The 27827-nt window shown below is 35.6% G+C and overlaps 1 protein-coding gene across 1 annotated transcript in view; it reads right to left on the reverse strand.

Moving 5' to 3' along the window:
- Nucleotides 1–27827, reverse strand: part of CFAP54 (cilia and flagella associated protein 54) — a 101190-nt gene that overhangs the window by 52125 nt on the left and 21238 nt on the right. The window contains exons 15-31 of the mRNA XM_058805938.1: nucleotides 26882–27029; nucleotides 25150–25205; nucleotides 24111–24239; nucleotides 22504–22651; nucleotides 21633–21710; nucleotides 21430–21551; nucleotides 18028–18201; nucleotides 15638–15730; nucleotides 13092–13277; nucleotides 12012–12154; nucleotides 9833–9980; nucleotides 8697–8852; nucleotides 6937–7059; nucleotides 4797–4931; nucleotides 4309–4405; nucleotides 1454–1543; nucleotides 696–822 (exon numbers count right to left, since the gene is read on the reverse strand). Of these exons, the coding sequence (XP_058661921.1) occupies nucleotides 696–822; nucleotides 1454–1543; nucleotides 4309–4405; nucleotides 4797–4931; nucleotides 6937–7059; nucleotides 8697–8852; nucleotides 9833–9980; nucleotides 12012–12154; nucleotides 13092–13277; nucleotides 15638–15730; nucleotides 18028–18201; nucleotides 21430–21551; nucleotides 21633–21710; nucleotides 22504–22651; nucleotides 24111–24239; nucleotides 25150–25205; nucleotides 26882–27029 (2153 nt within the window). The remainder of the gene's footprint in view (nucleotides 1–695; nucleotides 823–1453; nucleotides 1544–4308; nucleotides 4406–4796; nucleotides 4932–6936; nucleotides 7060–8696; nucleotides 8853–9832; nucleotides 9981–12011; nucleotides 12155–13091; nucleotides 13278–15637; nucleotides 15731–18027; nucleotides 18202–21429; nucleotides 21552–21632; nucleotides 21711–22503; nucleotides 22652–24110; nucleotides 24240–25149; nucleotides 25206–26881; nucleotides 27030–27827) is intronic.

Genomic DNA, 27827 nt, shown 5'->3' on the forward strand with positions numbered 1-27827 from the left:
AATAATCATCATGTTAAGTTCCTTTCATAGTAAAAGATTATCTTTTGGAACATATAGAGCACATCAGGCAATTCCTATTTCATTGGCAGTTTTAAATTCAAAAGACTTTCTTTCCTTCATCCTCTTAAGAAAATAGGAAATGTTAATTTTCAAGGTTTATTACAGAAATTCAAATTTGTGAGTAACAACTATATTACCTTCCTAATGCCCAGTAAAATAAAAAATTTTCTTTATTACCCAAATTATACTACAGAATTTTGCAAGTAATTTCTTCACATCCTACTGTTTTGGTCTCTTGTAACCACAATTCCTGTTCCCTAAAATATAGATCTCATTTTCACTGATTACTTGCCTTTCATATTTTAGAAATATTGATGTGTTTTTTTAAAAATGGGATCTTCTCAGGTAAGTGTCTACAGTTTGGCTCCATTTATCTTTTCCCCACAGAATTTTTTTGATGCTATAGTAGGCCCTGATCAGTTTGCTTTTGATTTAAGCCATCATAGCTTCCCAAGCTATGCCACCACCCCATAATAACAGCTGTAATCCACGTTCATGGAACTTCTGCAGACTAGGAGTCATGGAAATTACTCCTGATGGGTCTTCTAATGGGTACAACTTGGAGTTTCTTTTGTAAATGCGACTCCCATAAGCCTAAGCAGTAGTTTTTCACTACTACTGTAACGGAGATCTACCTTCTCAAGTTATTTTCCACACTCTCTGCCCACTCCAGAACACTCTGAAACTTCTCTTCATTCATGACTTTGTGCAAAAGTTGAACGAAGAACTCAAGGAAACGTGTGTTGCCTTTGAATTTAAGCACTGCAATAAAGTAACAATAACACAGGTGTTTATGCTGTAACAGAATTCTGAAGTCAGCTAGGATTCCAGCGACCTATGCCTCCAAGCACTTATTTATGTCATGTTGCATACTCATAGTGACACTAAAACCACAGATACTCAATGGCAGTTGCTAAACGCTTCTTGTGACTTGAATCATAAGCTCATTCTATTTAATACACTCCTAGAATTACAAACATTATAGAGACAGCGATTTCTGTGAATTCTTCTTCCAGTGAAATAATTTAATGTGGAAATAGGGTACCTCAATTTTGAAAGAACATTTCATACAAAGAGAATATTTGAAAAATTTGGCACATTTTTTAAATTTACTTGTTTCTAAGGTTATTAGAAAACATACATGATTCAAATTAAAATATTAATATTTTATATACTTAGCATGAACACCCCAAATAATTGGTTGCATTCTATTCTCTATGTGTTTATAGTGAGAACCTTTTATAAGCTATGTTTCACTTGATTTTGTATATTTGAGAACCAAATGAAGGTAACATTCCCAAGAGCTTATTCCAAGCAAGAATGAGATTGCTTTACTGGCAACTTTCTGAAGTAAAGGAGCCCTCACAATTAATATAAACAGCAACTACCCTACCTTCTCGATAAGCACGGTCTGATGGCCAACATGAAATTACAGGGTAGAGTAACAACAGAGATTCCTTTCCTGTAAGCTGTGCTCCAGGACCTGCATCAATAACCAAATGAAATCCATTATGAAAAGCAGTAAGAACATACAATAAAAACTCCACTTATAACTGACAAAAAAAATCCTTCTCTACCACAGAGTTTGCTTTTAAATATCTAACTGTCATGAGAGAGGATGTCTGGAGTTCATCAGAAGCCTAACAAAGAGCCATGAAAATCACATGTGGAGAAGAATGTGCAGAAAGGACAGGACAAAAATGTATTTAAGGCTATACAGCAAGAACTGATGCCATGATACTGCTATTGACTAATGCTTACATTAATGCTCTGCATATGGACAATGTAAGTAGGTAGTAGTAGAAGTAGTAATGTATATTCTTTTTTCTTAAGCTAAATATTTACAAAAATAGATGTATAGAAATTCAGTTATATTCTATAAATAATATACTTTATATAGAATACACAGATATGGACAGTATACAGAATATATAGGACAATAACTTAGATTCAAGCTTCTGGCAGTTAAACACAACAGCTGATTAAACATTACCAGCTAACAAGCACCAAAACAATGTTACACATACTGCTTGTTATTTTTCCTAAATAAAGAAAAATAATCAACAAATTTTGTGCTTAGACAAGTCCTGTGGTTGAAAAACATCAATGCAGCAAATCCCTGAAAAAAGCAAGATTAAAAATGCACTCTGGAACCAGCTATAATAGTGGATCAATAGCTACAACCTCCAGTGAGAGCAGTCAGTTTAGGTCTGTTGAATGTAAATAATGTCCAACTAAGTAGGACAGCCAACAGGAAAAGCAGACTTTTAAAATAGGACACCCTTTCTTAGTACTCTCTCCCATTTGACAAGTTCAAAAATATGTTGCTCCAAATAAGCCTTTTCACAAAGAAAAATATGTTCCAAAATTTTTTTTTATGGGAAAATATTTGAAATCTCAGAATTTAAATTGTACTGTGTGTGAAATATTTTTGTTTTTCTTCTTTTGAAAGAAGCAGATTCAGCTCTTTTCCATTTTTCTTGTAGACTATCATTAATGGAATGCTAAGTGTTGATCCAATTATAAGGATTTCCTATTACAAGGCTTTTTCCAAAATGCTTTTAACAGCATGCCCTACAGGTGTGCACATTGCCCTATACCATTAATACATATTTGTAAGGACAGCGGTAAGCTTTGCATGGCCACACCAAAAGGCTTCTTCTCTCAGTTTGTATCCTGAAACTATTGACAAATAGGCTATTTCAACAACAGAGCAGACTTTAGTGATCAATTATTTGCCAGCTACTGAAAATGTGGGTTTTTTCTAACTGATCAATCCATTAATTTAACTTTCTATTAATTAATCAACATGATTTTCAATTAACTTACAGAATTCTTTCCTTATGTGACTTGTTCTGCAGGAATGCAGGCATCAATGTGAGCAAAAATGAAGGATTATTGCACAGATTAATGGAATTTTTCCATCACTCCTTATCCTATTTTTCACAATAATACTTTCTCTTCTGAATAAATGCATGCACAGAGGTGATGGATGATAACTAGAACATGAGGGGTGTGGTCTTGCAGCAAAGGCCTGCTGCATACTGGGCTATACTAGAAACAGCATGGCCAGCAGGTCAGGGGACATGACTATTCCCCTCTATTCAGCACTAGAATGGATGTGAGACCACATCGAGGTTACTGTGCCCGGGTTTGGGCACTGTAGTACAAGACACCAACATAGTCAAGTTGAGAGAAGGACAGACAAGATGACAATGAGCTATAGAGCATGAAGAGGCTGAGGGAAGTGGGTTTCTTCAGTCTTAGGAAGAGAAGGCTAAGAGGAGTCTACACTTACCTAACAGGAGAAATACAGAATGTGGAGACAGACTCTCCTCACTGACAGCACAACAGGCAATTGAAACAAATCGGAAATCAGAAAATTCCAAAGACATCTAAAGAAAACCTCTCTAACCATAAGAGTGGTTAACTATCAGAACGAGTTGCCCATAAAAGTTATGAAATCTCTTTCTTCAGAAAGATTCAAAACTTGACTGGATAAGCCTCAGAGCAAGCTGATGTAATTGTACCTGTTTTGAGAAGAGGGTTAGAATAAATACCTTCCAACCTATACTACTCTACCATTCTATCCAGGTACCAATCAGTGCTGTCTCTGAGATTAAGTTCTAACCAAACTTTCTTTATAATCCTTACTTATTAATTCATCTAACTTTGGCAGGATTATTAGCCAGAAAATTATTGTGCTTGATCCAGAATCCAAGATACTTTAAAATATGTTTATTCATTCCTAACTTAAAACGTAGTTAAATACTAGCATGCATGCAATTCCCTCACAAAAACAACAATTTCTGTTAACTTGCTTCATGGAGAGTTTTCTCCACTAAAATTTCCTGCAGTGGTCATTACTACTAACATTGGTGGGGTATTCAGACAAGGTATAAATGGACAGTGGTCTTTGCCACTGCATTTTCTGCTTTAAAAAGATAAAGCAAGCCTAAATAACATGGAATCCAATTTAAACAGGTTGGAAGAACATAAATATTTGCAGAACTGTTCACAAAGAAATATTCCTTTTAAAGAAGAAATGAGTGTTTCAGTGGAAATTACAAAAAATATGAATACACACATCATCACCAGGTGATCATTACCAAGATCATTATTGCTTTGGTTGAGTCATCATGGAAGATATAAGAAATAAAAGTACTTCTTCAGTAAATGTAGTTTTTTCCAACAAGCAATAGAAAACTCCATAGACAAAGGTAAGATGTGTTTCAACAGTACACCCACCTGGTTCTGTCAGTTTGAGTAGACTTGATTCAAGAGAATTTAGATTTTCTGCTGCTTTTGCCATTGCAGCTAAATGGGATGCCCTTGAGGAACGTCTCTGAAATATTGAATACTTTGTTATGAAAGCTTAGCTTTAACTTCACTAAAACCAGCTTGTCAATAGTGGAATCTAGCTTAGACCACAAGTCTTCTAAATCTATATCTTATAATTTCATCAATATTGTATTATTTTTCTTTTCTGATAAAATAGAAATTATGTTTGTGACTTTTTTGGCACAGCATATTTTGTCAAGCATGGGGACTCCCAATCTCTGGAAGCATTCAAGACTGGGCTGGATGGGGCACTGAGCAAACCGGTCTAGTAGAAGGTGTCCCTGCCCAAGGCTGGGGGTTGGAGCTGGATCATCTTTAAATTAGTAAATCTAGTCTTCAAAATAATAAAATACAGAATTTAAAGAAAAATTAAAAATTAGAGCATCTACTTTTACTGCTTTGCCAGTGCGCGTTTCTTCAGTTTTCACGTCTCCTGACTGGCCAGGTGAAACTCCTGGTGAGATCAACAATTTTTTCCCATAGTTAATGATAATTGCTGAAAGTTCATACTCTTTCCATGAATGTAGTACCTATAAAAGAATAATCTGTTACACAAGTTTTTGTTTACATGATATGTAATATTTCATTCCTGTCTACTTATAATTGTCAAAATGCATGAATATTATAAATATAAATTTATTACTCAATATGCAAGTTTCTTTTAATAAAAAAACCCAGGACTGCAGACATGTAAAATAATTGGAATTGCAGATGTTATCTATGCATTCTATTCTGCTTAGCCTATCCCTCAGAGAATAGAAAGATTTACCCAGAAGTATCTATTGCTGTGATTGACACCCTCCCTGTTCTCAGGCAGTACTGCTATCAAAGAACATAAAGGATAACTAAATTATCCTCATTTGCCTCTCTGGTATCAAGCACACATTTTAAAATTGCAGTTGTATTGAAAGGACTGGTGAAATTTATTTTTAAATTGCAAAATTTATAAATTAACAGTGTAGCAAATGTTTTTCAATGGCTTTATCTTCTTTAGATAGAGCTCAAAAGGCCCAAGTGCTTCTACTACTTGCAAGCTACCTTCACACTAGGATCTTTTCCTTTGTGATCCTAAATAAGTGTACAGATTACCTTAGGATAAACACAGTACATGACCTGACTCTAAGTCAAAAGAAAAACATATACCCTGCCTTAATGAGAAGCATTTTCAATTCACTCATTCTCTTTGCTATTCTGTATGCTATCCTGTTGAAATGATATCTCTAAGGGAAAAAAAACCAGCAATATAAGTGGTAGTCAATTAGCTGAGGAATCCAACAAACAAACATCTAATCAAGGTTTCAAGGCTCCTTATAGGCTTTATTGTGTCTGACAGCATTCACCTGGGGCCTATGCCTGTGGGGCCAGCTGAGAGGAGCTCCCTCTCAGCTCAAGTCTAAGCCTACAGTCCCTGCTGGCTCCTATACGGCAGTAATGTTGGACTCCAGCCTGGTGCAAGTCATGCCTGGGTGTGACAATAGATCCACTAGACTGGGCACCTGGCTCATGGACCAACTTCTGAGCTTGACCTCAGACTGCTCCCATCATGATGGACCAGCCTGCTGGGCTCTATCTGACCCTAGCCACCTCACCAGGCCTTATCCTCACCTCTGGACTGACTTCCCAGCTTCAAATCTGACCTGCCTATCACCACAAATTTGCCTGATAATCTGGATGCCTGGCTGAACCTCTATACCAGGTGCTGCTCTGCCAGCCATGGCATTGCCCTTGGCTCCTGGCCTCACAGCCGTGCTGGCCTTGCAGAGCATTTTTTGGGTTATTTGGTACAGATCTGTTCTTGTGAGGTTAGCATGGAGATTCAGCTCCTATAAAGACCAAGTTGAGCAATCACCAGCATGGGGCAATCTCTCAAATCCTTAGCCACAGCTCAGCTTCAGTATGGGCTCTTAGCTGAGGTGCATCTAAAGCTAGAGGAAAGATGACTTTTTCAGTATCACACATTTATAATAGTGAGTAATTAACTGCAGCATGTCCCTATACATGAGGGAAAAAAATCCATACCATGTTTCTCCTTATCTCACTAAACAGATTGAGTATCTGAATCATGTCTACAGATATATATTACAGTTGAAAGTCAAGGTGTTTTTACTTTTGCCAGCATGCATGACTAAACAGTATAAAGTCTCTTGTATCTAAAACAGATATATTAATCAGATTAAAACTACAAATACAACTTTTGCAATAAATACTTTTAAACATATATTATATGTATGTCTTACTGAAAATAGTACTAGCTTAAATATAAAATTACACATAATCATATAAAATGTAGATCTAATGACATGGACTAATAGTTTTGACTGTTTTCTGAATAAATACTAAAAAGGCAAAATGTCATTGTAATAAACATGTATTGATTCAAAGATACTAATAAATGTTTGCATGCCTTTACTATTTAAGATTGCTGGTTCTGTAAGATATCATTCTGAAGGCCAGCTTACTAAATCTCTTTTTTTTCCCCAAATGACAAGAGCTATATCTCAAATTAAGCTGTAAGCACAAAAATTCACACCGTACCTTTGCTGTATGATATGAAGCACAAGCTATCATATGCAGAATACTCTCATAACATTCTTCCTGTCTCCTTTGCAAAGTAGAACTTGGAATTTCTTGGAGGACAGCCAAGCATTTAATGAGAATCTGTAAATACAAGGGTTAAAACAAAAATCGGAGTCTAGAGCATACTTTCAAGCTTGTACCTCTGTACAGCCCACTGTATTTCATGGTGAACTATAAAAATACTTTGAAATCTAATGCATAGGATAAAACATTAGTTGTACAAATGCCAATAATTAATTTCTATTTAATTGAACAGTGTCAAGATTTCAACCAGTCTTTTGGAATAAATTACATGTTCACATAAAATCCCAGATATTAATATACAGATACATGATGGATATTTTTACTGATCTCACTAACATGGAATCCAAGAACGTTTAATTCAGTGAGATAACATAATCCTACTGGAGGACTGTTTGAAAATATATTGAGATGGCAAGGATTTCAAATGAAAAAAAATACTTCCAGTATATTGCAAAAATAAAATACTTCTTTCCCCAATTTTGTCCGTCAGAAATGAAAAGAACTTGTGGCTATTTCTTGTGGAAATAATTTTTGTGGCTATAAGTTGTGGAAATTATTTCCAGTGGCTAGCTGTACCTTTAGCAGGACAACAGCGTCTTAAGCAAGAAGCTATCCCTGTATTCAAATAGATTTTTTTTTTTTTTCCTAATCACTCCTGAAAACTTAACAGGGCCCTAAGTGTCCCAGCAGTCCTTCCTTGAGCATCCTCACTTGAGACCTCCCCTCATACCCTCTGTCAAGCTCAGGCACAAGCCTTCAGTCCCTGCTTGAGCTGTGGTGCTGCTCCATTGGTCTTCAGTTCCTTCTCCTGCATGGACCTTGGACCTGTGCTGCAGCCTTGTCTCCAGCCTCTGGCTTCAATTCCTGCACCTCCTGACTTTTCCTCCTGGATGGACCCTGGGCCAGCCCAATAACCTCACGTTCCCTGGACTGTCTTGGATCCTCTTACCAGCACCCTTCTCTGCCTGCCATGTTCAGATGCTGCTGCTCTGGGCTTCACCTGCAGTGCAGTCACCTCATCCTTTCTCACAGAGCCAATATACTCTTATTGCTGCTACCTAAGAAGGCTACCTAATTACAGGAAAAATATCTGCATGTTTCTACTGTATGCTTGCTGAATCTAAAAACCCCATCTGCTGCTTCATAAAATGTATTCTGTTTCTAAAGAGAAGGTGCTTGCTTCTGGAAAGGAACTCATGCCTGAAAACTAAAGACTGCATTGTCAAAACACTGAATAGCTTTCTTTTCTTTAAGAAGAAAACAAAACTGTATATGAAGCAAACATTCTGAATTTTAAAAAAAAAAAGAAAAAACAACAAACCAACCAACAACCAAACAAAAGAAACCACAGGCAAATGCTGCTTTTCTTTCCTCAAAATTGCCGTCTGCAAATAACATTCAAGTAGAAATTACATTGTAATTTCTGCTACAGTTTAAAATACCAACAATCACCCTAAATAAACAATTGATACTCTGCAGTTACTTCACCATATCTGAGAGCAGAATGTGTGCAGCTTACATGGAACTTAGATGCATTGGGGACGAATAAAATTCTAAAAGGCTTTTCTTTCATCAGCTATTAAGAAGTCACAGCCTAGATATTTAGCTCTCCAACTGTACTGCCTATTATAAGTTTAATTTGAATCACTATAACTGCAGGACCTGACAGCTGCTTTGTCCTAAAATGCTCTCACCTGAACTACTGGCACTGAAAAAATCTTGTGGTAAATAAGTGGGGTGAGGAGACCATAACATTGTACAACAGACTGCAGTGCATAACTTGGATCGTTCAACCAGTTGCTAAGTTCAATTGCCACAGTCATTCTTTCACATTCTGCTAATCTAGCTACCTGTAAAAGAAAAACACATTTTGATTTAAATATTCATTCTGTTGTTAAACCATTTGAGAGTGGAACAAGACAGATGTTACTGCAGTTTAAAAAGCAGGATAAGCAGCAAGTAAGATGAAAGTTTAAGAAGGAATATAAATTCACACCTGTTAGAAGTATATTAAGAAACACATTATTCCTGATACTAAAGGAAACGATTGCTCTTGATCTAATTGTGCCCTCTGAGTTTGCCCACATAATTTATAAAGTGAGGCTGATTAATAACCTCAAAGTATGTGCAGTGGAAATTTCACATGCTAGCCTCTCAGAATCGGTGCGGGAAGGATAAATCCTTCCCTTCCCTTCAAGTTATCTGTTGCAGTCCTTGCAAGTGAGAGTTTATTTTGTAAAGTCACAGAGTAATCAACTGCTCACATTTTTTACAAGTACTTCAGCAAAGAAATAAATAGAATAGGAATGCAATAAAACAGGAGGCAAATTTGACTATCCAAATAAAAAAGAAAGGGTGTTTTTTGTCATTAACATGCCATTATACTATAAAAAACCACTGAAATAAAATATTACTATATTAAAACCATGAAACCCTGTTAGAAGTCACATTTTAATTTAAAAACATGTATTACATAGCATAAATGTTGAAAATTTTGAAAATTCAAGGTAGATCTTTAGGGGACAAAAATAACTTTTATTATACTTCTTTCTTATATTATAGTCTACCACCACTGAAGTCAAGAAAAATCCTTCCTCAGTAGGAATCAGGGCGCTTTGGTTATGCAATAACTCATTCAGAAACCATCATTCCAGCAGGATGTAAATAACCAACAGCTTCTGAAATACTTCAGAAAAAAAGGCCATGTAACCCACAGAAAATGGATTCTGTAAATAGGATTAGTTGATTGCCACATCTATCTTACAATGATGAAATTCAGCTGATGAAAAAGTAAAATCAAATCCAGTATATTATTTTAAACCACACCTACTTGCTCCTTATAGAATATCTCATTGGAACAGATGGAATCACAGAAGAGTGCTCCTTCCATGACATTAATGTCAGAAACAGCAAATATATTCCTCAAAAAGAGGTGCAAGGCAATAGGAGAAGTCTGAGATACAGCTTCAAAATGTAACCTACAAAATACAAAAGCAAAAGAACAGTAAAAGCATGTTAATTATGATCCAGATCTTGCATGCCTGACACTGTATTATAATAAAATGAAGCCTTTAATTTTAAAATTATGGACAAAATAGATTACATTATAACTTCTTCTATAAATAAGACCTACATATAAAACTGAAAAAATTGCTTAAAACTGCTAAATTAAAAGGTAAATAAATAAAAATATTACTTCTTTTTAAATTGCTATCCACTTTCTACTAATCTAAGACAATTTTTCCTTATTTGCATAATCTAATCCAGTGAAACTAATTTTGAACTGTCTGAAAGCTTCATATGGTACAGCTTATTTGTTTTCACTGTTGCCTTTTACACATTTTTCTTCTGTATTCTGACAATGACACACACACAGTTGTGAAGTCCATTGCTAAGTATTATTAACAGACTCCTTTTCAACACTTATGTCTTGTATTACAAGTCTCAAAAGAATCTCTTCTCTTTTGCCTGCTTTTCTCTCAAGATATTTTTTGGGTTTTTTTTTCCCCTTCCCTGGGGACAGAGGAGCATTTGTACTTGCTGTATTTTTTAAATATTTTTGTTATAGGAAAAAGCCTATGATTTTGAAGTAAAAGAAATAAATTCCTTCTTCTCCTCGATTGTATTTCCTGAAAGAGACTGAAACTCAAGAAGTAAGATCAAATAGACACATTCACTCACTTGACATTACCAGGATACCACTACCAGGGCTTCTAGCTGGAAAAACAGGTTTCCTTTCCTTCAGGCTCCCTCTGCTGTCCCTTTAGAGAGTCCAATTTCTTACCTACTGCTCAGTAAACCTGAAACTGCCTGATACCGCAGCCGCGAGAACCTTCCATGTTAATTTAAAAAAAAAATAAATAAAGGGGGAGTGGGGGGCTTGGCCAGAAAATTAAAATTTCCAGAACTGCTTTGCACAGTTGTGCTTAAAACGTTCTGTCTTCACCTGATTTATCTGAAAATAGACTTATTACAATGTTATCTCTAGAGCTGGATGTGTTAAAAAATTACTTATGAAAAGATACTAATGACAAAAAAAATGCAAACAAACAGCACAATGACTATTCCTGCTTTGTTGCCTGGCCAGGAATAGATTAAAAAAACCCACACGGTCATGAAATAGAATATATACTGATTTTCTGGCAGCATCAATGCAGCCCATAGACTGTAAATCCCAAGTGCTGCTATGGTTATGGCATGTAACATCAAGACCCTTGGTGCATTTGTATGCCTGGTCTCACACATGTGGTGGCACTTGAAGGGCAGACACGGAAGTTGATTATTTGTATTCAGCTATATTGGATGTTAGTTTTTCTGCAGTAATAGATGTGAAATATTATAAGAAAAATAGTTTTATATATAAGTCAGCTATTTATGATTTGATAATGAACTATCTTTTATCTGGGAATAAATTCAGTTTTGATGTATTTCTGAATCTGGATTTATTGAATTTCAGTAAATGTAACCACAAAATTTCTAGCTGGGTGATGAAAAACTTCTATAATTATGGTTAAACATTTGAATTTTTTATAAAATAATTCATTTTAAATATCTCTAAAGACTTTTAGCATATGCAAAGATTATTGACACACTATGTAGCTATCCCAAAACAGAATTAGCAACAATTTACCTGTTTTGGTTGGTGTTCTTGACAAATTGTTCACAATTTGTGAGATCTATTGCTCTCTTAATTGGAAAGTCAAGCACCCAGCGCATATGATACATTTTGCATATGAAAATGCATCACACAAAACTAGTACCCACTTTGGAAATGTTTCACAATTATCTTAAGAAAACAGCCATTACAAAGAATTAGGTGTGTAAATGTTAGCAGTGCCTTAAATAACAAAAATCCTCTGCTAATTATAAACCCTTTTTCCAGAACATATTTCACATACAAGCCTGAACAAAATTCCACAACTTGAAACTCTTCTAAATAAAATGTGCACATCTATAATAAAAGAAATATAAATAATTAATTATTATTTTAATTTTGTTTTACCAATTACCTTTTTGCAGAAATAGTGAAATTGCTACTTGCAGAAATTACAGCTGCATTGGGAGGCTGCGGAGAAGTATCTGAAACAAAGTAATCCCACATTGGTGAAAATGTTGCTCTGGCTAATCTGAAGTTGCCCATCTGATAGGCTACCTACAAAAAAAAAAACCTAACAGTGAGTTGATGTGCACATGGAATAACCAAGCCAGACAAAATTACAGGATCAATAAGGTTTAAAAACTCCCCACAACACTGTAAATTGTAAATTTACAATTTCTCTAAGAATATCCCAACACAGTTGAATAAAACACATGCAGCAATAATTGGATTTTACTATTATTAGTGTGGTTCAGATTCAGCATCAGAGAAAGCAGAGGGGTTCTTTGACTGCTGACCAATGCTCTAACAGTCCTGTGTGGAGAACTTTACAGGTATTGTGCTGCAGTTCTTGAAGGCATATAAATTCATTTAGGTTCACTTTTCTTTTGCTAATACTGCAGAATGCCCTTCTGCTCTGAATAACAGGATATAAACTAAGCCAAATAAACAGGCATAAATTCACATGGATACATCTTACACTGGAATATTTTGGGAAAGCTTTTAACTGTTCCCCATGATCTATCTATAGGGCTAGAAAATTTCACTTTTCTCTGTGTCACAATCTGTTTTAAATATGCTTTTGTAAGAACACAAAATTGTAATTATCTGCCAACCTTTGTGGTCTTTCACAAGATACTACAAAACTAATTTCAATATGAAAATGGTTGGCTTTGATATCTGCTAAGTTCAATAACATTTTTATTCCATAAAAGAAAAAAGTTAAATGCAGACTGTAAAACAGAGATGGTTTTACAGAGACGGAAAGGACTATCTGAGTCCATTCCACTTAACCTGACATTTTTAATAATTTTGAATTAAGAATGAACTTACTTAGCTATACCATTTTTATGTTAAAATTGTGATTTGTGCTTATCAAGCTTTCATCAAGAAGGTATCAAGCTGGTACCAGATGCAGTTTTAGAACAACCACTGAAAACAAATAATTACAACAAAATGAAAGTGGGTGTCCATTATCGTATTCTAACCCTACCTGAGTTAGGTATGCTCGAACAGTAGTAGCAGAAAGTGGTGGGTAGGCAAGGATTGGCTTAGTCATTTGCCCAATGGCATCTCCAATAAGTTTTCCATCTGAAGAATATGCTGCCACAGCAAATATGTATTTCTCATTGGCATCTAACCCTTGGACTTCGAAGAGAATTTTCCCATCCGCCAGTATCTACCAATAAAAATGTTTTTCTAGTTAGACTCACTGTACATACCAAAAACAAATCTCAAATTCTAAATGTTAATTATTAAACAAACTATTTAATGGTCCTGGATGCAACCAAAGTACAATCCAGATTAATAGGAGGTAATGTACTAGATTCTTGTACTAAATTCTTGAAAACAATGAGAAAACAACAAAATGATAGGTGAAAAAAAGGATCAGTTTTCTCTGGAATGCTGATGTGTACACAGAGCACATAACCTAAGACAACAGTTAAGTACCAGGACCTGATGTTTTTCTAAGATACTTGTGTCCATTTGAACATTCACATAGTGATTGTCCATGCTTGCAGTCACTGAGCTGAAACACTCTGTCCCTGAGCTGTGATAAAGACCATACTGTTCTCCTTCATACATGTCTCCTTCTTGTATCAGACAGAGGCAGAGATACCTCTGGCTCTTTTCAGCACCACTAACAGCACTTTGGAGTCTGTGAAGCAAACAACATACTTTCAAGATCTCCATTTTTCCTTCAAGTAATTGTATACCTGCACTTTAACATCATGGCTCACTCCAAAGAGGATTTTCCACCTCCCTCTCTGTGACCAAGGTGACCTACACAAGGAAGATTTAAAGACTTCAAGGGTCTTGAAAAAAGAAACAAGTGCCAGAGATGGAATGATAATATGAGAATTGACATCATCATAACACAGTATCAACACAACGCTCTTTTTCAAACAGTCTGTCCTACATAAGGACACCTCTGAACAACAGAAATCCCTTCAGGACGCTGGGGCTGAATCCTGAACGAGCAAACCAGAAATAAGTGAACAGTCTGCAATATCCCTTTATGATAAGTTGATAGATCATTCTATCCTCAGGAACTCTGAACTTTTTTATTGAAGTCAGAAGATAGAGACTTTGTCTGCAGATCAGCATTTTGCAAAAGCATATCCTAAAGCAAACAGAAGTTCCATTGCAGAGGTGTATGGTTAACCTTAGGTCTGTGTGACCCCAGTGCCTGTCAGAGCTAAGATGGTCAGTGGCTTGGATGGACTGCAGCAAATTCACAGAAAAAACAGCTGGCAGCGGGGTGAAAGTCACCTCTCAAACACTTAATTCACCTTACAGGGGATGGAATATTGAAACTAACTTGCTAAACATCACAGGAAGCTTGGTTTTGTGGATTTCATGACAGAGTATCAGGAATAGCATCAAAGCCTCTACTGCCAGCACCTACACACACCTACTCTTCTGATACACTTTCCTTTAAGGAGAGGAGCCAGGGGAACTAAGGGCACAGATTCCCTCTCCATCACCAAACACAAGTCTATCAGTGCTAGTATGGAGCTTGCTTACAAAGCCAGGAAAGCCTGAAACATCAGGCACAAGATGTTGATATCATTCTTCTGTCACAAAGCACAGGGCAATTCTTCTGCCCTGCAAAGAAAAGAACTCTTAATAAAGATTTCCAGATACAAAAATGATCACTGAGGTGATCGATGAGGTGTTAGACTACAGAAGCTGAAGAGGACATGCTGAAGCTTTCTTGCTCCTTTCTTTAATTACAAAATGCACAGTATTTGGATGGTTCATTGTTGTCATAAATGAGGAAAACGCAATAGCAGGGATGAGTGAATGAAAACCAGAACTTTCTCAGTCTGTGCAGAAACACCACAATGTGATACAATGGAAAAAAAACCTACCTAAAAATGCAAAACCAAACCAACCAACCAACAAAGAAAAAAATCCAAAAACGTAAAGGTCAAATTGTAATGAACAAATAATGTAGAAGTACCAAGACAGTCAACATGATCAGTCATAAGTAATTAAAGATGTGTGGGATGATTCACCACACCACATGCTCACAGAATGAAAGGGAAAGAGCATGAACCTAGAAATAAACTGTGTCTGAATGAAGCTTATTGAAAAAATTATATTACCATGCTGCCAGCATTACGTAAGGCAATGTCTTGTTTGGAAGAAATAGTTGATAAAAGTTACACAATTAAGAAGAACGAATTTTTATCTGTTTAGAATTTCTTTTTTTGAGTTCCCGGAAAGAGTAGTGTCTGGAGCACACTCTAAAAATACTTAATATACTTCCTTTTACTTTTACATTTCTTAGATATCACCCAAATAAATAGTTAAAACAAGGTACAGATTTGCTTAAATCTTGAAGCTTTTGAGTAATTTATTTTCTTATTCAAAAAAGATTCCTGGAAGTTTTTTGGTGTAAAGATAGAAGAGTTTGTCAAAGGCTCAACCAGTTACATGACTTTTAAAAATGTGTCAGATAGAAAGATTTAGAGAGTTGGATTTTTTAACAGGAAGAGAGAATTAACTAAACAAGTTTTACCTCTGTCTTACCTGTTCTCCTGAATTCTGAAGTTTATTACTATTTAACCTTACTTTCGTATTACTTCCTCCTGCTACACAGCCCAAAATACAGTACCATGAAACCTTTGAAGAAAATGAGAACAAAATTAATTGATGCACAGTATTATTTCCAATTTTTACCTAATGTAGAATGGACAAATTTTGTGAAAACAGTCTCTGCAAAAAAACTTGGCTTAGTTATAAAAAAGTATAGTCTAACTGCACAAAAATATCAATTAATTTATTTAGCTGGAAAACTAGATATACTACTAGTGGCAATAAAAACAGATGATCCTCCAGTATCCTAACCCTACCTTGAGTTACCCTCTTCCTCCAAGCTATCCCAAAGCACAGACTCTACAGGTCACAGATTTAAAGTCACCTAGATCCATTATTCATCCTTGATCCATTATTATCCCTGCAATGGTATTCTTCTAAAGTTGGCAATGGGTTCCAATTTAGCAAACTACTTGAGGACAGATCCTTAAAATCAGGCAAAAGAGATGCAGGTATGACATCCCTTCCTTCTGTTGTGTCAGTTGCAGAGCTCAGCTTCCCGTCAGCAACCCTGCTGAGGCTGCACTTGACCTCACTGCCAGACATCAGTGAAGGTACTGAAGAGCATCAGTCCCAAGAGTGAGCTCTGAGAGACTTCACTCAGCACCATCCTCTACCTGGACATGGAGCCATGGACTACAACTCTGCCTGTGTCCATCAGCCAATTCCTTATCCACTGAATGACAATTCACCCATCAAATCCATGTCCTTTCTGTCTGGAGATCAGCCATGTCATGTGGGACTGTACCAAAGGCCTGACAGAAGTCTAAATGATGACGTTTGTTGGTGTTTCCCTATTGACTGTTTTTCACAAGGTGTTATTGAAATGGAAGAGACTATTTTCAGCAAAGGAGCCTTAAGATCTGAAAATCTCACAGGTATTTTGACTCCTAGTACAGGAATTATGTATGTTGAATTAAATGAGGCACACATTTATCCTAAGAAACTAATTAAATATTAAGCATTCAGTTAATAACTTCTACATTAAAAAAAGACCTTTCCTGTCTGCTCAACAACTCTGTGTTAGCTTTAGCAAAAAAATGTCTTCTAGACTATCGTGGCTCAAATTATAAGAATAATAATCACACTTCGCCATCTAGTGGCCCAAGATGCTGCATTCACCCTCCTGTATCAAACAAAATTACTTTGGAACACATACTAAAACAAATGAACTACCAAACTTTTAAGTTTGGGATTTTTAAATTTTATTTTAGATTCAGTAAGAACAGAAACGGTAAACTTTTCCCGATTCAAACTGTTTGAAATTTACTGATTAAACTGCAATAAAACTGCAGGTTATGAAAAACTGTTCACAGAAATATTCTTACCACTATTAGTAAGATTTGAACTTCTACTGGGCATATACACATGATTATTTTGAAGAAGCTTGCAAAATCACTATGAAAATTTCTCACTCAAGAAAACTGCCGCTAGTAAATTCTTCATACTTCAGCCTGTTTGAATCCCTTCCGGACAAGGGAAGAAGAGAGAATAAGGTGATTTAGAGTAGTCAGAAGGGATTTAGTAAGGGCAAATCAGGGCTGACCACCATGACTGGCCTCTGTGATAAAATTACTTGATTAGCAAAGGAAGGGAGAGAAGTAGATGCCATTTGCTTTTCAAACTAGTGCATGGTAGGAGAAGGAAAAACAAAAGATCTAACTTGAAACAAGGGAGACTCCAACTGTACATAAGAAAAAGTTTTCTATGGACATGTTGCCCTTTTGGAACACACTTTCCAGAGAAGCTGTCTCCATTATTGGAAGTTTTGAGAACTGACAGCATAAAGCTCTGAGCAAAGTGTTTTAGTCTCACAGCCAACCCTCCTTTGAGCAGAAGGCTGAACAAGAGACCTCTCCTAATATCACCTATGATCTACATAGACCTGTGACACTACATGTTCAACAGAAAGTGGATTATTTCCAGCTGAACTGAGTCATTTCAACACTTCATTAACAGAGATTTTTGCATCACATGATGCAACAGTCTTGTCTCTCTTCAGAGGGTAACTAGGAGTATGTCAACCCCTAAGCAAGAAAATTTGCTTTTGATAAGTGGAATAAGTAAGTATTAGACAACAGAAGCACCAAGGGACATAATGCATGAGATTAAGAAAGTGTCATGCAAATGTGAAGATCAAAACAGTGAGTCACAGAGGAAAACTGACTCACAGAGGAAAAAAAAAAAGGGATACTTAATTAAGTCAGAATAACATAATCCTCTCAGGAACAAAGAAAAATGTGTTGGTATAGCACTGTTGAAACAACTTTTTCTCTTGTGTATGATTTAGCTATTTCTTATGCAGTCATCATGAAAAACATTACCTGAATATCTGAATCAAATGGGGCTGGTTTAAATGTCATGGAGCAATGTGATCTGGAAAGTAACAGAGGAGGAGGAGGAGTCCTGCTTTTTTTCCTGCCGCTCATAGCTTCTTTGAGACTGCGATACAATGCACTTTGTTCAGCTTCAACTTGCTCAATTAAAGTTAGTGCTTCCTAAGATTGAAATGAAAACAAATGGAAAACTATAAAAATATAACAGACAGATTTAAATTTTAAACATTGTTTTCAAATTGTCATAGAAAATTTCACTGCTATGTAGAAAACTTGCAAAAGCTTTTCCTATTATCCTACATCCTAAATGAGGATGAATGGTACTTTGTGTAAGCTTATATACACAGATTAATTTCATAATTAGAGAATGCTATGAAAGAAGCATATCCAATTTTGGAAGAACCTATAGGAAATAAGTTAGTGATCACATATAATATTGATAAACAATTATTGCCAGCCAGTGGTTAACTCTAACAAGAAACAAAAAAGATATCAACTCCTATTTAGGAGAGAGCTGGAAACCTAATCTGTGGAATTTCTAGAGGAGCTGTAGAAGCAGTTGTACTGAATTTTTTGTACTTCAGAAACAGAGGGAAAAAATAAAGTCTACAAATAAAGAAAAAGGAATGTGGGTCCATAAAAGGTAGGGCTAAACCATTTTTCCCTTGGTTAACTGTAGACAGCTGAAAGCTGACTGACAGTCAGGTGTCAAAGATGTGGGAACATTCTGAATACAGTGATTATGAGGCCATTTGGTTGGAGATCAAGGCTACACTTTTTTCTTACTTGACTGAATAGCAAATTGTTAGGTTTCTTCACCTTGAGGTCACTGCCAGTTCAAGAGAAACTTGGCAATCTAATATTAAGAACTTAGTACTTTGCATCTTTACTTGTGGCAGCTGTTCAGTGCATATCAAAGCCAAAAAGGCCAACTCACAGAGATGAACAAGAATTACATTTTGTGTAGAGACAAGAAATGACATATTCCTACAACTAGAAATTTTATTTGACACCTTTTAGTACCCTACACTGGACCAAGGACTTAGGCTGAGCTGAGTCTGAAAGATGAAATGAAAAAAAAATTCCAAGGTATTGGTAATTCAGTGACAATCCTATAATCTTGCACCTTAACAGTTCCTTGTTTCTGTCCTCATACATTTAGAAAACTACACCAAAGGGGGTCAGATCACAGACTAAGCATGGAATCACATGTCCAAAAATTCTGAAAATATTTCAGGTTTATGGTGAAATGAGTGAAACAGAGAGCTCAGATTTAATAGAGCCTTTTACACAGCTAATAATTTTCACAGCTCTACCACTCCACCTCATTCTCTCACCCTTTAGATTAGGGTTACATCCACCCTAGTGAGACACTACAGGAAAGATATAAGATAAAGAACAAGATACAGAGTAACTCTTCCCATCACACAGGATTCACCATTCAGCTTGTGCAATCAGCAGTTTGAACCTTCATTGCTTCCTTAAAAGCTATACTTCTCCATGGTAAGCAGCCCTATGACACATTTTTTAATTAAAAGTATCGTGGACTCATTCTAGTCTGAAGATATATTTCTGATTAGTGCAAGGGTGAAAATGCTCCCAGCTTGAATAAAGATGGTGTTGTGACTGAGAGTGGTACTGCATGACCTGTACTTCAGTAATTGTAGAACTTGGAAGATAACAAATGTGGCAGTGTTGCAAGATGAGCAAGAATCATCTTGTTGAGGAAGCCAAATGTCACCATAAAAACCTCAAATGCTTGACCTGTGATCAAAGACATTTGATCCCTGACTCTGTCACTGACTTGCACCATGATATTAACTTAATCACATAAATTCAATACTCCAACTGGCCAATGAGAACTACCAGTGTATCCAATTCTGTAAAAACCTGGCTGTCCAACTAGATATATAGGACAGGAAAAAATAATTAAACAGCTGTGAAAGAAATAATTAAAATGCCAAGCAGCTCATTAAGCAGTTTGATACAATTGAGTAAACACATATGACTCAGAAGCTTCCATATCTACTCAGTTGTTTACTGCATGAGAAATGGTTATTTGTATGCTTCTCAAAATAAAATAAACTGCTTCCTATTTTGCTACACAACAAAAACAGATTTGTAGCATATTGTGCTGATTACAGGAGAAAAGACCAGATGATGCAATTCTATCTAAAAGTCTGCAATACAAAAAAAGCAAAAGCATGAAAATAAAATATGGATTTGCTGCTTGTTATGTGTTCACCATCCACCTCGAGCAGGAAAATTATGGAACATATAATTAAATATTTCATCATAAAACAAATATCAGAAGAGATCATGCTAAGTTTGCCCTGACAAAATGAATTCTGATATTTTCTGCCAATTCTATGCACATATATTATATTTTTTTATCTACATATTTCTTGGTGAAAAGTGCACAGAAGCAAAAGATAGTGAAGGTCAGTGTAAGAGCTTGGTAAATGTTTGTTTGGGATAACCAGATACTTCTTGGGAAATGCCTGTAAGCCTTCACTGGTGATTTCAGTTACAATTTGCATACCATATCACAACATCTGACACAAATTTTCATAAATAACACATATTTTAAAAATATATGAGAGATATTTTTAATGTATGCATTTTCTGATCCAGTTTTTGCATTCTTCTGATGTAATAAATACATGTATAACTTATCATGCTTCCAAATTTGTGGCACTAAAAAGAAAAACAACTTCTAGTAACCTTGTTTAAAATACTCTTTCCTATAGTGAAAATTGCAGGTTCTGATATCCGTTTTACAGATATTCTTTTACAGGCTATAAAGAAATTTCAATGGTAATTTTCATGGACAGATGCTGGCACAAGTGTCAACAGAAATACTCTCACTGATTTCAAGAGAGTGAAATGAACGCAGGAAGACTCTGCTTTTAGCTCCAATAGATTCCAAAACCCCAATATCTAAACTGTTTTTTTAGAAAGAATAAAATGAAGACCATGTCATCATCACCAGCTAAAGTATTCCAAGACTTGGAGATCAAGGAAAAAGAACAACGTCCAAGGATACAGTATGGAAAGCTTAATGACATTTTGGCAACATCTAGGTTTGTAACTGCAAAGTCCAGGAGATACAGTACAGAAGAAGAGATCATATCTACTCTCAGGTTTCCTGGAATTTGCATGTATGCACAAAATTTGGGGATGTGCTCTTTTCTTGTTTTAAGGTCACTTTATTCTTTGAAACTCCTCAGGAAAAAGACTGACAATAGAAGTTAAAAACACACTATGACTCTCAAGTTCCTTCCATTTTTCTTGTTTTTATAAGAAGTAGTATTATGTGCCTTACTTACACAGAACATTAAAAACTGTGCTAATGGTAAAGAAGTTCTATCATAACATTTTTCTTATTACCTCCAGTAGCTGCCTTTGGGAAGTAGTACTTAAGTCTTTGGGGAACTTCTGAGCAGCCTTTTGCATCAAAAAGATTGCTCTGGATAGCTTATTCCTTTTAATTTTTTTCATTATAAGTTCCTCTAGAAAAGAGATATTTTAAGACATTTATAAAACTGTGGCAGTAATTTATTGTAGTTCTAAAATCTTAAGTAATGCCTTACCTGATAAATATTGGAAATCTTCAATATTCTTCTCCTGAGATTTACTAGACTTAGGACTTCTGTGAACAACTTGAGCACCTGTGTGGGAAGGAAATACTGAGTTATTTTGATAGTGCTATTGCAAAAAATTGAGGGAGATGTTAATATGCAGTCTTATGGCAATGCTCTGCTCCATCTCACATTCTTTTTTTTGGTTCAAGTAGAATTTCTTGTACAGATCATACCACTAAAAATATTCCACCCTCCTGCCTAACATCTTTAGTAGTTATATTAACACCACAGAAAGAGAGAGGTTTTGTTTGATCACAGGGAGCAGGGCACAGTGTAGCTCTTCAGTTTCAAACTAATACTAGTTTTTAATTTAAAAAAAACAAACAACGCTAAGAATGAAAGAACAAACAGTTTTTTTCAGAAGCCATTTGGCAAGAGTGGAGTATCTGCTGACATACAGAGACACCTTCACAGGAGTAGAAGTTCAAATAACAAAGAGAATTGAATAAAATATTCAAGTCATTCTCTAGAGAGAAAATTAGCATGACAGAAAAAAAATTTGCAGAACATTTTTCTTTACGGGCATTGTAAAAGTTAATATTATAACTAAAATACAATAACCTACTGTCTAGGAACACAATCTATTAGTTGCAGCAAAGTTTAACTCCCATTGGTTGAGTAGAAGTTGCAGACTAGTATAATGTAAATCTAAATTCTGCAAATTTAATACATTATTTCTGTCTATATGTGGTGTACAAACTGCCCAACATCAGCTCCTCTCCAGAAAGCAGGTACTCCTTTATTTTTTAGTACTACAGAATATATTAGCAAAAAGTATTCTAATCAAGTTATAAATATTATTTATTTTACTGAAGCCTACCTTGTGCAATTTTAAGAAGTTTCACAGCTACTCGATGTTGGGCCTGAATGAGCTCCAAGTGTAAATCTCCCACAAAACCATTATCTGTTCCTGTTTTATCATCACCACATCCCAAAACAGAATTCAAATTCTGATCATTTGAGTCCACCTAATAAATAGGAAGTAGCAATTAAGCAATTACAAACTTCCACTACTTAGCTTACTACATTTTTCCTCATACTGATATTATTTCAATAAACTAACAAACATTGAAATTTGTCATATTTGTGTAATATGCAGTCAAGCAAGAAAGCATGGAAAGGAGAGTGACTAGAGAGAGAGCATGGAAAATGGACAAAGAGAACTAGACAAAATCTGAGAATCAGTAGCAAACTGGATCAATAATAAAGACAAAACTGCAAAAACTTGAGGAGGAATAGAATTAAAGTGAATAGTGCAGAAGGCAATCTCACCCCTAAGGAGCTGCAGCTGTACTAATACCCAAAGATTAGGAACAGGCCTGCCTTTAATAGGCCACAGCTGTGTCCAGTAATGATGAGTGCTACAAAGGGGTGGGTTAGCTGGATGAGGAGAGAGTTGGTGCTTGTTGTCTCTACTGAGAAGTCAGTACTGTAAGGAGGTGCCTATGAGAAATCGCTGAGAAGGTATGGGACTTTTCCAATAAGATGGCAACAAAAGCTATCTTTTACTGTGTTACTAATGCAGAGAACAAATACCATATTGATATTGAATGAAAATATTTGGAAAATATGAACTCACATCAAGAACAAAAATTGATTTTAATAATAACCAGTTGCAAGCAATAAATATAAAAAAGCATTCTCTTCTTATTAAGCAATCAATTTATCATCATTATTTCAAATGGAAATGTTAAAGGAAGCCTAAAGGAGTTCATAGTTTATTATTGAAAGAGAAAAGTGTCCTTTTAACTTGTGTTGACTTTGGCTTAGGCGAGTTAAGTTGTCTTTATAGTAGCTGCTATGGAGTAGTGGTTTGGATTTGTGCTGGAAATAGTGTTGATAGCATCAGGGATGTCTTCATTACTGATGAGCAGTGCTCGCACAGCACCAAGGCTGTGACGGCACTGCTTCTCACACCACCCCACCAGAGAGGAGGCTGAGGAGGCACAACCAGGGCAGGTGATCCCACTGACCAAAGGGATGTTCCAGCCCCTAGAGCACCACGGGCAGTACATGAACCTCAGGGAAGGAGGATGGGGCGGCAGTTCGAGTGATAGCATTTGTCTTCCCAAGCACCCAAGCTACAGGTGATGGGGACTGGCTGAACTCCTGCCTGCCTGTGGGAAGTGGTGAAGTAATTCCTTGTTTTGCTTTCTCCATTAAACTGGCCTTATCTCAGCCCATGAGTTTTATGGCTTTTACTTTTTCCCCAGGGCACTGTGAGGGGCTCAGTTGCCAGCTGGGGTTAAACCACAACACTAATACACAGATGTATTTTTTCTATTCTCTTCTTACATGGGCCAGGAAGATGAGGTACATTTGGTAGTGCTAATATTTCTAAGTATGAAGAAAATATGAGGTCTGTGCCATCAAAATACAATATATTACTGATAGATTTTGTGCAGTGTAGCTTTCTGTGAACTTTACCTTTGTACAGCAGCCGTCAAATACTGACTTTCCATCTGGTAAAATGGTCGTTAACCGAGATGTGTTCATGTCATTAATTGCTTTTTCAAGAACTTCATAAGCAATCTGTAATTGTTCTGTAGGTGTTTTCTGAAATGAAACCCCATATAAACACATTTCCTTAGATAACATTAAAAGTTATAATATAGATGACAAAAGTAATGTGTTTTTCTTTTCAGCTGTTGAAGTTTGAAACTGTCAGACAATCTTTACACAGGTACTCTCTCCCCATACCTTCATATACTAATATTAATATTTTAAATTTCAAGTGGGACTGATTTACCTTCAGCTCAAAAAAAAAATTATGCAGAATTAGCTTATAGCGGCATGAAACTGAACTTAACAAATTAAATTGAAATAATAGCATTTGCAGTTTTTCAATAGTCCACTCAACACTACTAAGAAAACAGTTTTTTCAAGAAACACCACCTTCAAGTAGACTGTCACTGAACTAAACCCTGTTCATGTGTGTAAGTATTAAGACGTATGACTGACAACACTCCTGAATCTTCAGACTAACACATATCTTTTTTTCTTAATATGCTTTAGTGAGTCATTTGATTGGAAAATTCTGCAAAGTGCTGAACAAAGCAAGGACACTCAGGATGTTTCATCTATTCCACATGGTCCTTACAAAAAGAAGGAAGCAAAAACACAGCCCAAAATATTTTCCTAAATTAGGTAATGACTAAAACTTCTACTATCTTAATAAAATCTGCCATTAAACCATTTAAGGCTGGTACTACAGACTGGCATAAAAAAGGTATGCAGTGGAAATCACTATGCTCGTGCTGTAAAAAAACTTTCAAATACAAAATTTTCTGATTTCATTTAATTTGAAAAAATATCTTTGCTTTTTTTTTTTCCTCTGCAGTACTAGGATTGCATTAAATATTTCATCTTTATAAAAATAAATAGAAAATCATATGAGAAGCTTCAAGCAGAAGCATTTTTATTCTATTCAAAATCAATGTATCAATGAAGATAAGCTGGACATTACCATCAGTATTTCAGGCGTATCACAGGTCTCATCTTGTGAAAGAGAAGTAGTTCCTCCTTTTTTATAGGAAGAAAAGCAGAAGTGAAAATCAAATAAATCCAGAAAATTTTAGTACCATTTGATCAGCTCTACTTCTAATTTCAGAGTCTGGCAATAATTCTGTTCTTCAGTGCTTGAATATGAGAGGTAATAATATTGTTTCTTGAGGAGCTTTCCAGGGCTTAGACACACAGGAATGTATGTACAGTTACAACATTATTAGCTAATAATATCCTGTATTAGTGTATTTTAAAGGCACCATATATTTCATAGCCACATCATATCCAAGCTAATGAAACTAGGATTCATTCTGTAGTTCCTCCTATTTTTGTAGCATTCATATCAATTCTCAATTTCAAAATCAATTCAAACCTAGTATTATCTAATTCACAGTTAATTTCACTTATAGAATGTTTTTTAAGAATACTAGGTCATATTATTATGATAAATACTATTTCATTTTAATATTTCTTGAAGCAATATTATCAGCTTTTAAAAGTTTGCTTTGATTGTTTAAATTACTTTCACTTATGAAGAAGGCATCCAACCTATGTTTCCCTCTTCAAAATAAGAGAAAACAATTTTTTGGTTCTTGATTAAACCCTCTAATTTAATTTCTTTGCTGAAATAATTTTTCTGCTTGTTTTTGCTTGTTCACTGTCTCTTCCTCATAAGAAAAGAGAATTTGTATTCACTCAGTGAATAGTTTCTTTTCTACACAAGCATGTGCTTGACTGTCAGCCTGTTTTGACCAATGGCTCCTATCTATTCAGCTTTTTTTCCTCCAAAAAGACATATTTAAACTGAATGAAAAAGAAGGGATGCTACAATGAGGTTCTCATTTTGTCTTCATGAGAACCTTATAATTTTCATAACACCACTAAAACTAATACTTTATCTTAATAACAAATAGTAGTTTCCCAAGATTTTATTTCCTAAAGTGCAAAGTTATTATAATTTCTTTGTTTCTAGAAATGATCTAATAAGATCCTTAACATTTACTCTCTAGTTACTGTAAGACATTTATGAGAGTTATGATTCATATTCCAAAATACACAACAGAGAGCTTTTAAAGTATGTCTAAACATTCATATTTTACAGCATTAGTCAGGTTTTGGAAGGAAATTTGCTTAATGTGATTGTGATAGCATATCCCAATAATATCAGCCAAATCCAACTTCAAAAACAATTAAATTACTATATAAAAATCAAGAATATGTAGAGAAGAAAACCCAACTGATGATCCAATAAATGCAAAAGCTTCAGTATGACCTCAATATTTTCCTCATTTGTTTGGCCTGCAACTAATCAACAGCATTTGAAGGCTCCAAATGAGCCCCAGCACGTACTGCCCTTTGCCTTGCCCGTATTCAGAGAAAACAGCAGCTACTCTGAAGGGGCAAAGAGACATGTAAATGACCTGTGAGGAGAGTGAGTTATAAGAGATGTAATTCAAAACAGGGTTATTTCAGTAGAACTGGAAATGTAAGGAAAGAAATCAAGCATCCTTGGAAAAACAGGTTTCATTAGCTCCAATAATGGGTGAAATTATGTGCTAAAAACGCTGTTCTTCTACTCTCAACAATCTCTTTACAATATTTTAATATGTATGTTAGTCGGTTTTCAGTTCAGAAAAGTTCCAATCTTTAAAGTCATTCTTGAAAGAAAACTCATTTTTTCTTGAAAACTTTACCTTGTTTGTCCTTAGATTCACTTGTAGAATCAGCTACATTTTCCAGTATTGCAGCTAGACATAAAGTTATCTCTGCAAACATTACATTAGTGTCTGCTATGTTGCTCTTCTCCATTATTTCATTCATTATCCAGAGTATATGAACCCACTAAAAATGAGGAAATGGGGGGAAAAAAGAATCAAGACAGAGATAAATCAAATTTTTGGATGACCTTTATATATTACAGAGGTAGACAGGGTTTTGCACTCAAAATTGTCTAAAAATATTCACAAGCATGCAGACAACTCCTTTTCTGGATTTGGCTTTTTTTTTTTAAATGTCACTAGACTAAGATGCTGCATTTATACTGCTCCATAGCCCCTGTTCCTTCAGGCTTTCTTTTTTATTTTAGAACATTATTATTCCTGCCATTCCTTTTGGAAAGTTTTATGAATGTTCTACAGCCATAACTTTTATACCTTGCTCTAGTGCAGTAAGCCTTCCAGATGATTTGATTACATGCCTCTCATTTATCTCCATATCTTCCCACTTAATCTCAGAATAAAAGAGACCCAGACTCTACTGTTGCACACGCAGCAGAAAATAACCTTCTGGAGAGCCTCCAAACAATTTCACAATATAGGGTCACAAAATTATCTCCTCCAGAAACTGCCTGGTTAGCACCATTGGAAAGCCCATTTCACCAGGAGCCTCTCACCCACAGGTCAAATTCATTGTAAGGCTGTGACTCTATCCCACGGGGTGAATACTATTCTACTATTGACTTCCATCTCCCTTGTCTTAGGTTGTAAGGTTTTTGCCTTTTTGTTTAACTGATCTAGGCAACTTTCTTGAAATACATTGATATTTTCTGCCACAACATCTCACACTCTTCTTCTTACATCCTGCCCAAATGTTTTCACAAATTTAGCTTCTTACCATTGTGGCCTACTGGCAGACAGCAGG

This window comes from Ammospiza caudacuta, chromosome 5, assembly GCF_027887145.1.
Source record: "Ammospiza caudacuta isolate bAmmCau1 chromosome 5, bAmmCau1.pri, whole genome shotgun sequence".
Taxonomy (NCBI): Eukaryota; Metazoa; Chordata; class Aves; order Passeriformes; family Passerellidae; genus Ammospiza; species Ammospiza caudacuta.